At 34.4% G+C, this 17,763-nt stretch overlaps 1 protein-coding gene across 4 annotated transcripts in view; it reads left to right on the top strand.

Moving 5' to 3' along the window:
* The first annotated feature begins 3,723 nt into the window (after positions 1 to 3,723).
* Positions 3,724 to 17,763, top strand: part of LOC148954591 (uncharacterized) — a 64,639-nt gene continuing 50,599 nt past the window's right edge. For 3 of the 4 annotated variants that reach the window (XM_089086624.1, XM_089086623.1, XM_089086621.1), the window contains exons 1-2: positions 3,724 to 3,828; positions 17,141 to 17,220. In XM_089086624.1, the coding sequence (XP_088942750.1) occupies positions 3,797 to 3,828; positions 17,141 to 17,220 (112 nt within the window). In that variant the 5' untranslated portion in view covers positions 3,724 to 3,796. The remainder of the gene's footprint in view (positions 3,829 to 17,140; positions 17,221 to 17,763) is intronic. The other variant, XM_089086622.1, reaches the window with a different exon arrangement.

The following is a 17,763-nucleotide window of genomic DNA, read 5'->3' as shown; positions in this document are numbered from 1 at the left end:
CCGTGGATGAAGAACACCCTTACCATAGAAAAATATAAAATAGTGGAACCCCCTTTAGTTGTTAGTGAAAGAACTAACCGATTCAAGTGCACATTAGATCCGTACTACACTGTGTGCCGCAAAACAGTGTACCGCATATTTTTGGCGCTTCACTACTGTCCACCCTTGCAAAAGTGTCCTCTATTTAATATTTACCGTATTAAGCCTCGTTTTCAGGCACCGGGTTCAAACACGGGTTGCTATCGAGTTCTACATCAAGCGTTTTTAGGGTTGCGGGTTGAGCAGGAATCTGCTTCTAAGCGTTTTCAGCTGCCGGGTTCTCCCCGTGTTTGAACCCGGGTTCCTTGAATCTGGAACCCGAAGAAATACAAGGTTCAAACCCGAGTTCTGCGTTCATTGGCGATAAATTCAAAAATGGCTAACCATCCTGAATTCACAGCCCATGAAGTTTGCTCATTGGGATCCCAAACAGTTGATTTTGAATTGAAAATCAAGTATTTTGCAATAGGCATCAATACATGGCCAATTGTAGAAAAAACAAGACAGTTAGTCCGAGTAATTGAGAGGGTAATTCTATTCCTCAGCATCAAGCGTTTTCAGAACCCGCTTTGTGAAAACGCTTGATGCACTAGACGAGAACAACCCGTGTTCAAACCCGCTGAGCCTGAAAACGAGGCTTAAAGCCTCGTTACTTCTTCTCATCCTTAGTTACTTCCAGGGTTGCCACCGAGGTTACGTTCGTACCATTTTTGGTAAGTTTTAAATAAGACGGTACGTTTTACGTTACGGTCCTAAAAACGTTACATTTTTGTTACGTTTTTGAATTTATGTTACGCTTTTGAACAATGAGTAAGTTCCACATTTTCTGAGTAATCTATTTTTTCCCTCCCATAAGAAAATCCGCTGTTCCCATTTTAATTACACTGACATGAGTATCGTTATACTTCATATCGCGGTATTTTAATCTAATCAGACAATCACAATTCTTTGCGTAACGACCTCATCCCCCTTCTGATTGGTTGGACATAATATCAGGTAATATACAAAACTAGCTCTTTTTATATGGGATTATGAACAGCTGATATTGACAAAATATATGAAACTGTAAAAATGAGCCATTTTTTGGTTATATCTTAGCATTAATGAGGGGGTGGGTTAGTTGTTCCAGAATTTTCGATTTTATGCTAGACTTTTTCCAAATATCATGGTCACTTTTTTGACATTATATTCCCCCCCCCTCCCCATCTGAGGTCTCTAATATAACTGTATAAATGCATTTCATCGTTGTGTCGAATCTTGTGATGACATTCTTTCTTGCTATATTCTTTTTTTGACATTACTTGACACTTTTTTGACATTATATTCCCCCCTCCCCATCTGAGGTCTCAAATATAACTGTATAAATGCATTTCATCGTTGTGTCGAATCTTGTGATGACATTCTTTCTTGCTATATTCTTTCGTGTTCTTTCATATTGTAAAGTAAGAACTTTATTGGTTGATTTGTTTTAACATATTCGTAGGGCTATATCCTGGACCATCAGGGGTGGGGGGATGGGTGTATTTTGAGAAAAGGGGACATGATATTTGGAAATAGTATAAAATAAAGAATTTAATGGTACTGGTTGTGTGTTTAGCATGTTTTCTTCAGAAAAGGACAATCACTAAATATTTCGCTTTAGAAAAATACAACTAGACTAGTACCAATTTTTATGAAGAAGATACACATTCTTGTATCTGTATAGGGTGGGCTTACAGTTCACTTAAAAATGATTCATAGGGACCACGCAGGCTGCACTGGGGCCCCAACTCCCTGAAAATGTAAATTTCTTCGAAATTTTCGGCATTTCTTTATTAAATCATAGGTTTTTTATCATCCCCCCAATTTTTTTTTAAGAAAATCATTTATAGTTAGTTTATATTAACTCACTGATGTTTTTGTTTCATCTTCAATTTATTTATTGCCACACAATTTTTTTTATTTGCTAACTATTTTTCAACCGCTTCCGAATGTTCAGTTACTTCCCACTTTTATCAGTATAGCACAACGGTAAAAACACTTCCCGAAACTGTTTTAACTTAGGCTGTAATCTTGGATGAGACATTATATTTTTTTTAATTGGAAAATTAAAATAATAAAAAAAAAATTCAGAATCTATAAATATAAGTGAAAATTCGGGCAAAAAATCAATTCGTTTTTGTATAATTTGTTCTTTTTTATTTGTTTTCCTCAACTCATCGACTTCTTCCGTTTATGGATTTAAAACCTTGGTAAATTTGGTGTTTATGATATGTAAAATCCAATGCTTTTTGTGCCCCTCACGTTCGATTATATTCATATATTTTTGAGAAAAAAATAATTCTCTACTTTTTAGTTCATTTTGAAAATGAGTTTATTTTTTTATTGTTTGTACTTGCTTGGACTTGTGAGACCCATCAAAACAGCTTTGGATAACAATCTTGGGGTTGAATTGTGTGAACTCTTCTTTTATTTCTTGCTTGCTTTTGGTTGGGAGTTATGATTAAAATTACAAACGGAAAAATGCATTATATTCAAAATAACTACTGTTTCAAGGGAGCGATTAAAATGATTTTTTGGGTGTTTTTAAGAAGTTGGATTTATTAAGATCGTTTTTATTGAAATTTAATAAAAGAAAATATAGTTGATTTCTGAAAAATTTTTGAAAATTCTTTTCTGAAAAATTCTAAATTTCTTCTTTTCTGAAAAATTCTAAATTGTCCTGTGTTTATTGACCTGCCTTTTATCTTGTTTAAATAATAAAATAACTCTCGTAAACCAATAAAATAATAAATGTCATAAATCAATATAAATTAACTGGGCAAACAATACAAAAAAGATAACAAGTGTGAAAATTATACACAAACTCAAAAATGTTTGTTGATTCAATTCAATACTAGAAGAAAAGAAATATAAAAAAATGAAGTCAAATAAAGTTCATGTCAAAGAGAAGAATGGCAACAGAAGTACAAGAGCGCATGGATTAGAAAAAAGATAAATACAAACGAAAGTGGAATTAAACATTTCACCCGTAAATAAGAGATGACGTAAAAATTTTTCCCAACTAGATATGGGAGAATTTGTACTAATTACATCGATTTTAAAAGTAGAAGTCAAATACTGAGCAATAAGTTAATCGTAAGAGGTTTTTCCGCCAATAAACTTGCTTGGCAATTTAAAAAGCTTAGTTTTCAATATAATCAACTTTAAAATAAGTATAATAAAATTATTAAGACATTTTTGTCTTGACACCAATAATGGCAATTAAAAACAACAACAACAAAATAATAAAAATAGTAGCCTGGGGTTATATACACGCATCGGGAGGCGGGGGTCTTTCTTTTGTGCAGGTAAAATGGAAGCAGCACTTACAGTTGAATAATCAGGAATTTCCTGAAGGTAAAGAAGCATGAATTGTTATTATTATATACTTTGTAAGCACCTTTTAAAAGTTGGAGGGAGGATTTTTAATGAGATTACTTAAAGATGTATTTTTCAGATTATAAATGCAGCAAATGTATCCTTCCCCTTTTAAGTACCGCTCTTGATAGCAACATCAAGGTACTTGCCTTGAAATAAGACTTTCCTATGAAAAGTTACGAAAAAGTAACGTTTTTAATAGTTCGGACGTTACGAAATTTTTTGGTCTGGTGGCAACTCTGGTTACTTCTTCTCATTCAGAAATGAGTTTATTGAAGAAATAAAGAAAATTATCAATTTTTATTAAATTTTATAAAATTTCGAATTTGTTGTTTAGAGGTCATCAGATATATCAACTATGGATGGTTGGGGACAGGATATGTGGCCTAAGTGAGAATTTTAAATGTGTGCCTATCTATGGCACTAACTTTAATTAGGCTAAGCTAAAAGCTACTGAAGGTAGGCTAGGCCTAGCAATTCAAAATTTTTGGTAAATATTTACCAAATCATATTATTGAGTTAGGAATAAAGTGAAGGTCAATATATACGAAATCATATTTTTGAGTTAGGACTAAAGTGAATAGGGCCTACACCATTTGATGCCTTTTTTTATGCTGATTATAAATACAGCCTAATAAGTATTTCTATTGGAAATGAATTTCAGCCCCCCCCCTTATATATGCCAATTCAGGGTTAGGTTGGGTTAGGTATAGCCTATATAGGGGGGGGGGCTGAAATTCGTTTCCGATAGAAATGCTTATTATATTCGTAATCAGCATAAAAAAGGCATCAAATGGTGTGTTCACTTTAGTCCTAACTCAATAATATGATTTTGTATATATTGACCAGCATTTCTAGCCTAGCCTATTGGAAATGAATTTCAGCCCCCCCCCTATAGGCCTATAGGCTATACCTAACCTAACCCATATATAGGGGGCATATATAGGGGGGGGCTGAAATTCATTTCTGATAGAAATACTTATTATATTCATAATCAGCATAAAAAAGGCATCGAATGGTGTATTCACTTTAGTCCTAACTCAATAGGCTAATATGATTTTGTATATATTGACCTTCACTTTATTCCTAATTCAATAATATGATTTGGTCTATATTGACCCATTTCCGATAGAAATGCTTATTATATTTGTAATCAGCATAAAAAAAGGCATTGAATGGTGTATTCAATTTTGTCCTAACTCAATAATATGATTTGGTAGATATTGACCAAAATGCTTATTATATTCGTAATCAGCATAAAAAAAGGCATCAAATTGTGTATTCACTTTAGTCCTAACTCAATAATATGATTTTGTATATATTGACCAAAGTGAATAGGCTAGCCTAGCCTACACCATTCAATGCCTTTTTTATGCTGATTACGAATATAATAATCATTTATATTGGAAATGAATTTCAGCCTCCCCCCTAACCTAACCCCCACCCCCATAAAAACAAATAGGCTATATATCCTGAATTGACATATATAGGGGGGCTAAATTCATTTCTGATAGAAATGATTGGGTCAATATCGACCAAATCATATTATTGAGTTAGGACTAAAGTGAATACACCATTTGATGCCAATTCAGGGTTAGGTTATGTTGGGTTAGGTTAGGTATAGCCTATATTGGGGGGGGGGCTGAAATTCATTTCCAATAGAAATGATTATTATATTTGTAATCAGTATAAAAAATGGCATTGAATGGTTTATTCACTTTATTCCTAACTCAATAATATGATTTGGTATATATTGACCTGGAAATGAATTTCAGCCCCCCCCCCTATATATGCCAAATCAGGGCTAGGTTAGGTATAGCCTATATAGGGGGGGGGGGCTGAAATTCATTTCCAAAAGAAATGCTTATTATATTTGTAATCAGCATAAAAAAAGGCATTGAATGGTGTATTCACTTTATTCCTAACTCAATAATACAGTTTGGTAGATATTGACCAATGATTGTTATATTCATATAATCAGCATATAAAAGGCATTGAATGGTATATTCACTTTAGTTGTTACTCAATAATATGATTTGGTATATATTTACCAAAGGAGTAGAGATAGGTACTTCAAAATTCCTTCCCAGGACATACATTAACTGGTAAATATTTACCAAATCATATTATTGAGTTATGACTAAAGTGAATATACCACTCAATGCTGTTTTTTATGCCCTTTATGAATATAATAATCATTTTTGTCAGAGATGAATTTTAGCCCCCACCCTTATATATACCAATTCAGGGTATTTAATTGTACATTAAGGGGGTAGGGGTAACTTTATTTCTGATGTAAATGAGAGGTAAGTTTAAAATTTCCCTCCACCCCCCTAATGGGCAAATATATACCTGGAATTGCTATATATAGGGGGGGGGGCTAAAATTCTTTTCTGATAAAAATGATTATTATATTCTTAAAGAGCATAAAAAAAGGCATCGAGTGGTATATTCACTTTAGTTGTAACTCAATAGGCCTAATATGATTTGGTAAATATTTAACCTTTAACCTCTAGGTCTAGACTCATTCCTGAAAGTTTCATTGTCCTAACCTAACCCTTTCTAAGACAGCCAGTAGTAGCTAAAGCAGAATTTTAGGTAAAGTTCTACCAAATCATATTATTGACTTACGCATAAAGTGAATATACCACTCTATGCCTTTTTTCATGCTGATTACAAATATAGTAATCATTTCTATCAGAAATGAATTTCAGCCCCCCCTATATATGCCAATTCAGGGTATATATTTCTATAACCTAACCCTGAATTGGCATATATAGCAGAGGGGGGGGGGCTGAAATTCATTTCAAATAGAGATGATTATTATTTTTGTAATGAGCATAAAAAAGGCATTGAATGGTATATTCACTTTGTTCATAAGTCAATAATATGATCTGGTAGAAATTTACAGAATTTTATCCTTGTATATATTATGGACACAAAATCAGAGAACAACAAATTGTTCTGAACAAAACTACAGTAAGAAAAAGTAGTCTAGTAGCCAACCATTTGATTTCCCCAATGATAAAATTCTAGATTAAAGGCTTCTCTTAATTTTGGAATATATATGCCCTGTTGAGTTGTTAAATTTACAAGTGGTACAATAATTTAGCTAGAATAAAAGTGAATACATCATTTGATGCCTTTTTTTATGCTCTTTCATAATTCAATAATTGATTCTGTTGCAAATTGCATCTTGAATCCTTAAAGGGGTCCAGAAGTATTTATATAAATTATAAAAGAGCATAGACAAAGCATCAAATGATATTTTTACTTTCATCCTAGCTAAATTATCTAGCCCACTGCAAAGTTACCATGAAATTTACCCACCCCCCTAATGTACAAATATATACCCTGAATTAGAATATACCCTGAATTGTTGACAGCAAAGTTTCAAATTGCAAAATGCAGCACTATTTTTATTGATGGCATTTAAAAAACTTGAAATGTTTTGAAAATGGTTTATATTTGTGTTGCCCAATAAATAAGGTTTGTTTTGTTATAAATAAGTATATTTGGAATATATTTCTCTTGAACAACCTATTTATATACTAGTGATAAGCTTTTAACAACTTTTCAATAACTTAACTACTGTTGATAACTTCCTTTGTGTGGTGACAAAAATGAAATACCTTTGTGACCCCTTTAAGGGCTCAAGATTTAATTTGCAACAGAAGCAATTATTGATTTATGAAAGAGCATAAAAAAAGGCATCAAATGATGTTTTCACTTTTGCCAAAGTGAATGATATGACACTTGGCAACATTGAATTCAAGAAGCCAGGCCTCCCAGCAGATGAAGATTATTTTGTAGCAGGGCATGATCTTCACAGGACAAAGCTGGTCCAAGAAGCTTCAGGTGATCTGCATAAAGAGTTGAATTACTACATTAATAATATCAAGAAACAAAAATGTAATGGAAATGAACTTGGGGTATATATTTGCATATAAAAGTAAAGTGAAGAGCTTGTAGGAATGATAAACCACAATTTTTCTTCATGTTTCATGTTTCCTTCTCAAAAGCCTAATTGTACACTGGTACTGAGTTTAGGTTAAAATTCTAGTCAAGAGCCTTTTCACTTTTCAGGAATGAATACAGGTTCAAAAATAGCTTATAACCTAAGAAGGAATTTTTAAGCTACTATATTTACCCTTTTCTTATTTTTTGGGCTTAGAAGATAGTATTTATGACAGATTTAACCCTGGGTTAGTTGAATCCTGACAAAAAATTCACTTTACTTTGCTCCCCCTAGTTTTCATGTATATAGTCTAAATAAGCCTACTTGTTTTCTTACTATTTCCTGTTTCTTGATTTTATTGATGTTGTTTCTTTGCTGTCAAATGTATTTGAATAAAAGGGTGACATATGGTAAAGTATGAAGAACATAGGCTATATATTTGCACATTATAGGAAGGAGTGTTGATAAAGTAAAGCACTTATAATTATATAAGTAAATATATAAGAATTATATAAGTAAGTATTTAGGATTTTTTTAAAGTCATTCCCAAAATTTTATAGTGTTTTTTTTTTTTTTTTTTTTTTTTTTTATGTAGACCAAACTATAGACTAATACTCTGAAAATGCTCTTCTTGTACCTAATTTGAGTTGATGATTCCTGAAAGTTCTATTCAATGAACTCAACTACTATGCAAGATAGCCAAACCCCACCTAAACTAGTATTTTACCAAGTTGGGTGAAAGATTGAAAATGTTTTTAAAGTGCAGACACTGCAGAAAATATTGAGTCAACACAACTGGACCTTGATGCATTCACTCTCTGGATCAATATTTGGAAGCTTGAATTCAATGCAGCAAATTCAAGACTCCACCTGGGGAAGAGAAACCCAGACTTTCAGTACCATATGATTTGTAGTGATGGGTCCTGCAAAGCTATTTCCAGCAGCCATTTAGAGAGAGATCTTGATGTCAAAGTAGATGACAAGTTGAATTTCCATATTCATCCATGAGTAACTATTACAAAGGCTAATCAGACACTTGGCTTAATCAAAACAATGTTCACTAACATCTCCAAATGTTATTACTAAGCTGTACAAGAGTCTAGTCTGACCATGGCTAGAATTTAGAATGTGTGTTGCATGCCCAATCAACAAGACTGACTAAGCAGCAATGGAATCAGTCCAGAGGAGGGCAACAACATGTATTAAAGGCCTCTGTGATGTCCCATCGCATCCCTACAAGCTCAGAATACCATATCTAACATCTCCACAAAGCTCAATGCAAACAAGGTAATATGATAACAGCATACAAGCTTCTAAATGTAGATGATACCCTTCCTGACCTTTTACAACTGGGCAATTCAAAGAAAACTTGTGGTCACCCTCATAAGCTTTAACAGAAACAAGCAAATACCAGACTAAGGAACAAATTCTTTTCAAACAGAATTGTCAGCTTGTGGAATTCCCTCAGTGAAAAAAGAGTGACATCTACCAGCATGGAGGCACCCAAGTCATCAGTGGATAGGGAGTGGCTCAATAAACCATGGACCTCTGCTTAGAACCCCACAGAGGACTAACTATCTATCATCACTGAAGCTGGTGGACACATGATTCATCCTATTGCTAGGAAGTAAGATTTGAGGTAACCTCAAGGTAAATAAACTTGTAGTAATGAATCCAGAGACTTTATGATCCCCCCAGAGAAATATCTTTATCCACTGCCTCACCTTTAAAGTGAACTCTTTTGGTAACCTTTTCCAATTTTGTGTTATAATGGTGAAAGCACTGAGACATATATCTTATGCTCAAATGAGGCATAAAGAAAATATTTTGAGCCTCATAACTTTGTTCAGTCCTGATTTAGCCATAAGGTTTAAATATGTTTCTTAAATCTAAGAAAAAACTCTTCATATGGTTTAAAAATTTGAGTGAAACAATAGGAATTTATGTTTTTATAAAACTACAGCCAATGCAAAGAGATTGAAAAAACAAAATTAAGGAAAAACTTTTTTTGTCAAAATTTAGATAGGCGTAGACCTGTCTTCCATGCAATTCTCTAAGCCCTAAAAAGAAGGAACATGTAGATCTAGTAGCTTGATAACATCTCTCCAGGATATATATTAAAGCAACCATTTAAGCAGTCAAGAGCAACCATTTGATCCTAGAAGTAAACTTGTCATTTGTAAGATAAACATGATTACATGAAGAAAACTTGTATTTATTATGGGGCAATCCAAAAAGGGCTGGAAGGTGTAATCTGGTTACTTCTACTTCAAGTGGATGTTAACCAACAAGGGGTGAGCTACTTACACTTCAGAAAAAGCACACATCAGTCAAACTTGTGCCAAAGTCCAAAACACCACCTTTCATGACCTGCCAAATTTGCAAGGAATAGGAAAGGGCAATACTGGAAAAAGTACAATAAAGGAGGGAAAGAGGAATATTGTCAAAAATTTGCAAAAGCTCAAAACAAACCAAGAAATTTAACTAAAGAACATTATGCACATTTGGGTCTAAGCTAGCTGATGACAGTAAGAAAGCCCAAAGAAGTTCAGGAAATACATATCCAATTGAGACCATATCAGATAGTAAGTAAAAACACTCTGCATGTATGATGGCAGGGATGTAACTAGCTTGAAGGATATTGCTAAACTTTTCAACAAATAATTTGCACTGGTTTTTAACACCAAACCAGACAGTATTATTCCTTTGACATCCTTGAGCCAATACCACCTATTCAACATATTTTACCTGTTGTCCAAAAGCAACTTGAAGTGCTAAACATCAACAAGTCCACTAGTTCTGATAACTAGTGTCCAAGACTACTGAAGGAGCTTGCCAAAGAAATTGCAATACCACTGTGTAATGTATTCCAACTGTTGCTTGACTCAAGAAAGGTACCCTTAGACTGGAAGCTGACCCATCAGTACTACTTCAGAAGTGGCTGAAACTCTTGAGTGGATTGTGAATGCTAAAATTCTGACTTACCTCCTCACCAACAATATTCTGTCCTATTGCCAGCATGGTTTTCAGCCAAGGAAATTGGTTGAGACCAATCTCATCAAGTCATACAACATCATAAAATGTCACCTGTATAAAGGAATCCCCGTGGACTTGATTTAATTTGACCTTGCTAAGTCCTTCAACAAGGTGCCTCACAACCACCTCAAATTGAAACTTGTGGCAGCACGTACCCTCACAAACATAGTTCATTGGGTTGTGGACTTTCTGACAGTTTTGACTCAGCAGGTTTGACTCTTCTCTGCCAATGGTGAGAAGGTTTTTGCAAGAGAATGTGATTGTTGAAGAAGATTCCTCCAAGGCACTGTTATGGGTCCTACCATGTTTCTCATATATGTCATTGATACAATGGATGGAATAAAAAACGAAATCACTTTCTATGCTGATGATGCCAGGCTGTTTTGACCTGGAAATCAGTGAAGTTGGCAGTATGACCTTCTTAAAAGACAAACATGGACACAAGATAGGCTACTTGAGTTCAGCATATCAAAGTACAGTGCCCTTCACTTTGATAACAACAACCTCTGTCACAAGTAAAACATGTTGGATCCCAATTCACTGTCAAACTCAGCTTAAGACAAGTCCCAAAGAAAGAGATCTGGGAGTACTTATAGATGAACAACTAAAGCTCCAAGGCCACTGGCAACAAGCAGTCTCAAGAGCAAACTAAGTCTCATCTCCTCAAATGTATCATAACTAGTTACTTTTGCAAAGTCTTTCCAAGGCTATAACCTCTCCTGTTTTTGATTTCAGTGCATGTCTCATCTCCTCTTCTTATAAGAAGCATACAAGCCTAATTGAGGGAGGTCAAAGACATGACACAAAGTGCATAGCTGGACTATATGATCTTCCTTACAAGAAGAGACTGGAGTGCTTGCAGCTGCCAACACTTATTTTAAGATGCTACCATGGTAACATGCTGCTGGCCTAGAAGTATAATGCACAACCGAATAACACCCTTTTTACCAAACATTCAAGCCAGTAACATACAAGAGGCTTGAATGTTGCTTAATACAACATACACAGCAGATTGTCAATGATTAAAATAATCTTTAAGCTTAAACAGTGATTGTACCCACAGCTGCATCTTTTAAATCCAGACTTGACAAGGAATAGATTCACAAGCCATGGGAATATGAGTGGGCCTGTCTGTCCTGTTTAATTACCAATTGATGCAAACCTCATCATATGATGTCTTGCTGGGAGGCTGGTGCTGCTTGTTATGGCTTCCCACCTTGTATACTCTATCCAAAGTGGCTGTTGTCTGGTGGTGTCAGCTTTGAACCACTGGAGAATGGTCATCACAGACAATGTCTACTTTGTTGTCATAATTACTGAGTTGGCTTAAATTGCATCTCTCCTGCAGACCTCTCTTACAGCATGTCACTAGGACCTAACACAGTACCAAAAATTCACCATGTTTAATTTGGAGTGCAACAGATGGTATGGGCCTTAATTTGCTCCTAAGTCCCTTCAAATTCCATATAATCTATAGCTAATAATGGAGCCATTATATTTGGAAAGAATGTTAAATGAAGGATAGATTTTCTTGTCTTTATTTATTCTGTTGGTTTGCCTTATTTTTTTGTTAACTTTTTTTCTCATCAACAGGTGGTAATTTGAAATATGCCAATTTTGGAGAAAATAGCAAAATTTTGTATATAGCCTATGGCTATATCTGGCCTCAGTATGGGATTGGGGCAGGGTTATCAAACGTCCTCCTTTTGGAGAACATGTACTTGTTTTAACCTTTATTAAATAAAAAAAAAACAAGTTTTTTAAACTGAAAGTAAGAAGCAACATTAAAACTTAAAATGAACAGAAATTATTCAGTATATGAAAGAGGCTGTCCCCTCCTCAACGCCTCGCTCTTTACGCTAAAGTTTTTTATTGTTTTTAAAAATAAAATTGTGAGACAGAGTCAAACTTTAGTGTAAAGAGTGAGGCGTTGAGGAAGGGACAGCCCCTTTCACATATGGAATAATTTATGTTTGTTTTAAGTTTTAATGTTGCTCCTTACTTTCAGTTTAAAAAACTGTTTTTTTTTATTTTATTTCTGATCGTTTTTTAGTTAGCAGCTTTTATTTTGGCTCACTGTCATTGAATAAGTAAACAAAATTTGCATAAAATTTTTACTTTTCTTTTGCTAAATGGCTGTCTCTAAATTTGGTTCTGATGTAATCTACAAATTAACTTACGTAACCCCTAGTCAATACCTTGCTCTTTAAGCTAAAGTTTGAATTTTGTTCCAATTCTTTAAAAATGACCCCTTAATCACAAAGGCCGTTAATTAGAATAAATAACTCTTATGAAAGTACTAAAAAATCTTTGGCTTAAAGAGGGAGGCATTGACTAGAAGGTGAACCCAATCATATAGCTAATATTTTTTGTTCGTTTTAAGTTTTGATGTTGCTCCTTACTTTCAAAAAAACAAGAAATCGCGAAGAAATGAAGAAAACAAGGATAATTAACAGCCTGTGAAAAAATTGAAAAATTATGCAAATATTCCAGTCAAGACCTCCACTTGACCGTCCTCAGTACAGAATAAAACTGATAAAAACCAAACCTTAAAATAAAAACACCAAACTAAAATTGGACAACCCTTTCCTAGTAATGGTGAAGGAGTTACCCTTTCACCATTACTAGGAAAGGGTCGTCCAATTTTAGTTTGGTGTTTTTATTTTAAGGTTTGGTTTTTATATTTTTATAAGTTTTATTCTGCACTGAGGATGGTCAAGCGGAGGTCTTGACCAAAATATTTGCATAATTTTTCAATTTTTTCATTGGCTGTTAATTGTCCTCGTTTTCTTCATTTCTTTGCGATTTTTTGTTTTATCATGATTAGCCAGTGTGGTCTCAGAAATTATTTACTCCTTACTTTCAGTTGAAAAACTTGTTTTTGTATATTTAATTTCTGTTTTTTTTTAAAATAATGATGGAATATCCCGCGCCCCCTTCATAGCAATGTCTCTTCCCCCATGAAAACTTCCTTCATGAAAAGATCCTCCCATATAACCCCTGACCCACCCCTACCCTCACTACCAGAAAAAATTCCCCCTGAAAACGTCTGTATACTTCCCAATAACCAATACTATATGTTAACATTGGGTAAAGTTCATAACTTTCAGCCCTCCCCCTGGGGTCTTTGAGGGATTGAGTCATAGTTATATTTTCGACCATGCTGAACAAAATGGCTATCTCGAAATTTTGATTGGGTAACATTGGGGAGAAATGAGCGTGGGAGGGGGCCTAGTTGCCCTCCATTTTTTTGGTCACTTAAAAAGGGCACTAGAACTTTTAATTTCCGTTCCAATGAGCCCTCTTACGATATTTTAGGACCACTGGGTCGATATGATCACCCCTGGGGAAAGGCAAAAAGAAAAAACCAAATAAACACGTATCCTTGATCTTTCTTCTGGCAAAAAATGGAAAATTCCACATTTTTGTAGATAGGAGCTTGAAACCTCTACAGTAGGGTTCTCTGATATGCTGAATATGATGGTGTGATTTTCATTAAGGTTCTATAACTTTTAGGGGGTCTTTCCCCCTTTTTTCAAAAATCAGCCAAGTTTTCTCAGGCGCTTAACTTTTGATGGGTAAGATTAAACTTGATGAAACTTACATATTTGAAATCAGAATTAAAATCTGATTCTTTTGATGCATCTATTGGTATCAAAATTCCGTTTTTGAGAGTTTTGGTTACCATTGAGCTTGGTCCTCCTTACTTACCGTTCATTTATCACGAACTGTTTGATTCTCTGTGGTGTTGCAAAAAACTGGATTTGTCCTTCTTTTCATGTTTAACCAATACTAAACATTTACACAACTGGGACTATCTAGTGTCCCAGAGAGAACACTAGATAGTAGTAACAATAAGTATGAAATAAGATGTATAACATTTTGCTCATATTGGGGCTTTGCTGTGGGATATTCAAAATGGATATCTATGGAGATTGGGGTTACACTGCACACAAGTCCTGCAGTGGCAACAGTAAACTAAATTTCATCCACAAAGCAAGGTGGCTCTATTAACATATCCTTGGACCCTTCTACCTTATAGCCACTGAAATAGTAAAGAATCAAAAATGCACAAGAAACTGTCACTAATACATTTTGTTGCTTTGCTCTCATCTCTGTCAACTGCCATGTCTACTGCAAAATATTTTATCTGATTTCTTGTCAGTCAACCCATCAGGTTACAGTGACTCTGAAAAAAGATAATAATGAAATATTAAAAACTGAAAAGCTACCACACATTTATCTTAATAAGGGATGATACACATGACAATAAATGGCTGTTTATATGGAGAAGGATGGTGCCATCCTTCTCCAATATTTTCTTTGCTGCTTCCCATAAGGTGTGTTTCTGTTATTCCTGCAACTTTTTATCTTTTTAGTTCTTTTGCTACAAGAAGCTTAGAACTAGTCTGGTTCAGCATCAGGACATTCCAGGTGGCAACATTAATGCCACTTTGGTCAATGATATTCAAAGGGTTATGTCCTTGTGTAGGCCTGGGTCCAATTGGGGTAGTAGGTGGGGTATCCAAGGCTGTATATCCAGTTCCTTATGTAGCAAGTAATTTCAGCAGGAGGGTTGCCAGCCCAACCGTTCCTATATGCATTTAGTTCTCTGGTGGCTAGCCAGATATCCAGAGGCACATGAAGTCAGCTCTGCATGCACCACCAATGTATGGGAGCAGAGCACTTGTTGATGATAATTTAGATAGGGAAATATATAGATGGTGTGAAATCTGGCCCAGAAACTGCACTGTTAAAACTGGAGTCACCTAAACTAGAATTATTGCAAGCTAAATAAATTCATTAGCTGGCACACATTGTTCATTTTTTGAACAATGATGCACTTGACAAATTAGAATGATGTACTTGACAAATTAGAAGAAGCTTGAAATAAATCTGAACAAGGAATTTTTGATTAAGAAACTGAAGAAGAAACCATGCTATTTACTAAAGGAGAGGAACAAACTGGTAGATCTCCATCGTAAAAGAATTTGGGCTGATGTTGGAGCTCTCCAATTGCAAAGAATAGTCATATTTTTTTAACAATTACCTTGGAAATAGAGCAGTTATTGGTGACTTGATGTTCATGATCAGGTACTTGTGCTTTGATGTTGCTAATAGCTTATGAAATATTAGTTTTTAACAAGGTTTCTAGGTTTTTTGTAACTGACTACCTTACGTGTCAAGCATTGCTGCAATCTTAAAAGAAAGGAAATTCAATAAAATTCTTCTTCAGAACTACAGAAAATTCCCCTTGCAGAAAACTCCCCTTCCAAGAAAAAGACCAAATACAGCCCTTGGCTGTATAAGCTATTGAAATTTACTAATTTTTTCTTTTTATCCAAATTTGTTTTATTTGGCATTATGAACCAATTCTTCATAAAAAAAATAAGCAAAAACGAAAAAATTGCAAACCTACAAACTTAGTATACTATAATTTCATGCTCACTCTAGCAAAGGGGGTTGGGATTGGAAGGGGCATTCGCCCCTTCCAATTAGATTTCGAGAATCACTATCTTTGAGCATTTTTACTAAAAAGAAGTTGCCCCTTCCTAGTTTTGGAGAATTTAATTTTTTTTTCTTCATTAAAAAAAGTTGAAGAAAAAATTATTGCCTCCCAAATTTTTTTGTGAATTTGCACCTCTACAACCTAGTGGTATGTGTGACCCCATTAGGGGGAGGGCTGAGGTGTAATTGCAACAACTGGTATAATTATGTAGTTTTGCCCAGAAAATGATTGTTTAACTTGTGCTGCCATTAGTGTTTGATGAAGCCCATGACCTCATCAAAGTTAAAGTGGACAGAGACCAATAAGAATAGCCTTATCCATAGAGAGGTGCTTTCCTTCTGTTAAAAACAATCTTAGTTTTAATTTGTCTTCTATATGCTGGAAGTCAAAATGTTTGTTTTCATTTCAGCTTGGCGGGTCTGATAAGTATCAAACTCTATTGGAAGCTATGTAGCCTAATGACCATTGCCTTAACAACGAAAACAATTTTTGGGGCTCCAATGTATAAATTTTGTATATTGAATAGAACTGAAGTTTTCTCACTATATGAGTTAATAATGACAGCATAGCCTTAGTAGCAGAACCAAAGTTTGCAGGCATCCACTAAAGACCAGATTCAGAATTATAAGTAGAAGAAATATGTCTATAAAGCTGGTTCATAAAATTTGATTGTTGAATTGCAAACTATGGAACAGCAAAATTTGTAAATCTACTATAACAAAAAAAAAACAACATAAAGAACACTGCTTTCCATCAAGTTTATGAATTTGCAAGCTGTTTGTTTGTGGAAAGATTCTGTACAAGTTAAACCAGTCTTGTTCAGTTCATTTTATTCGAGTTTGGTTAGTGGTACTCTTATTTGTTGCATTTGACTTTGAACAATCTACTAAAAACGTTTTTTTATGCAAAAAGTTTTAGTATTGATTTAACTAGAATACCCATTACTAAGATTTACTAGAATTTGACTCAAATTTTAGTTAAAATGAGAATGTTCACTGTGAACTGCTTTAGTGTCTGCAAGACAGTCAGGAATCACTTCTGCCAAGTCCTGTGAATTTATGGAAATTTACATTAATGTACAAACAAAACAACACTTTTGTTGAAACTAAAGGAAAAATTACCCAATTTTCGTCCTTTTGCCTAGTCATTTATTTACTCTTTTTTGTCCAGTTATAAACTTACACTAATTTATATTTCAGTAGTTTTATTTCTCATCAATATGGGAGCATATATCGAAACAATTTTCCATACTGGAATGCTGAAGAATACCCAGAGCCTGGTAAGTTATTCCTCCATTTTACCTAAAGTAATAATGGTATTTGGGACATTAAGCATTGGTTTTAGATTTGTGCTTTGTACCATAGGCTAGTAGTTTTCTTGTTGAGCTTAAACTTTGAATATACTTAAAAGCAGAAAAAATAAATAAATAAAGGCTTTTTTATATGAAGAATTTGTATTGGAAGCATCAGATGAATTGTCAGAAGAAAACCTGATAGAAGCCAAACAGAAGTCTATTTTGGATTCCAGGTGCTGTTTTTAAAGAAGAAGAAGTATATAGAATAAAAAGGGACTGTGTAAAAAAAATCAGTCTACCGTGCAGCACACTTAGAACCAAAGCAGCATTTTTGAGTGTTTGTGGTTTCTTAAGAGTTTGGAGCAATCAGTAGACCTTGCTTTGTTAGGGAAGTGTGGACTAATGTGTAAATCCATGTTTCACCCAGAATGATTCAATAATGTCTCTTGAATACTGCAACTGATTTATAAGAACAGCCGTGGGAACTTACAATTTTGATTCGTAATTTATTCAGCTTAATCTAATGAC

The sequence above is a fragment of the Artemia sp. Qi Xiang Cuo genome, chromosome 3 (assembly GCF_049724085.1).
Source record: "Artemia sp. Qi Xiang Cuo chromosome 3, ASM4972408v1, whole genome shotgun sequence".
Taxonomy (NCBI): Eukaryota; Metazoa; Arthropoda; class Branchiopoda; order Anostraca; family Artemiidae; genus Artemia; species Artemia sp. Qi Xiang Cuo.
This window is presented reverse-complemented; position numbering and strand designations above follow the sequence as displayed.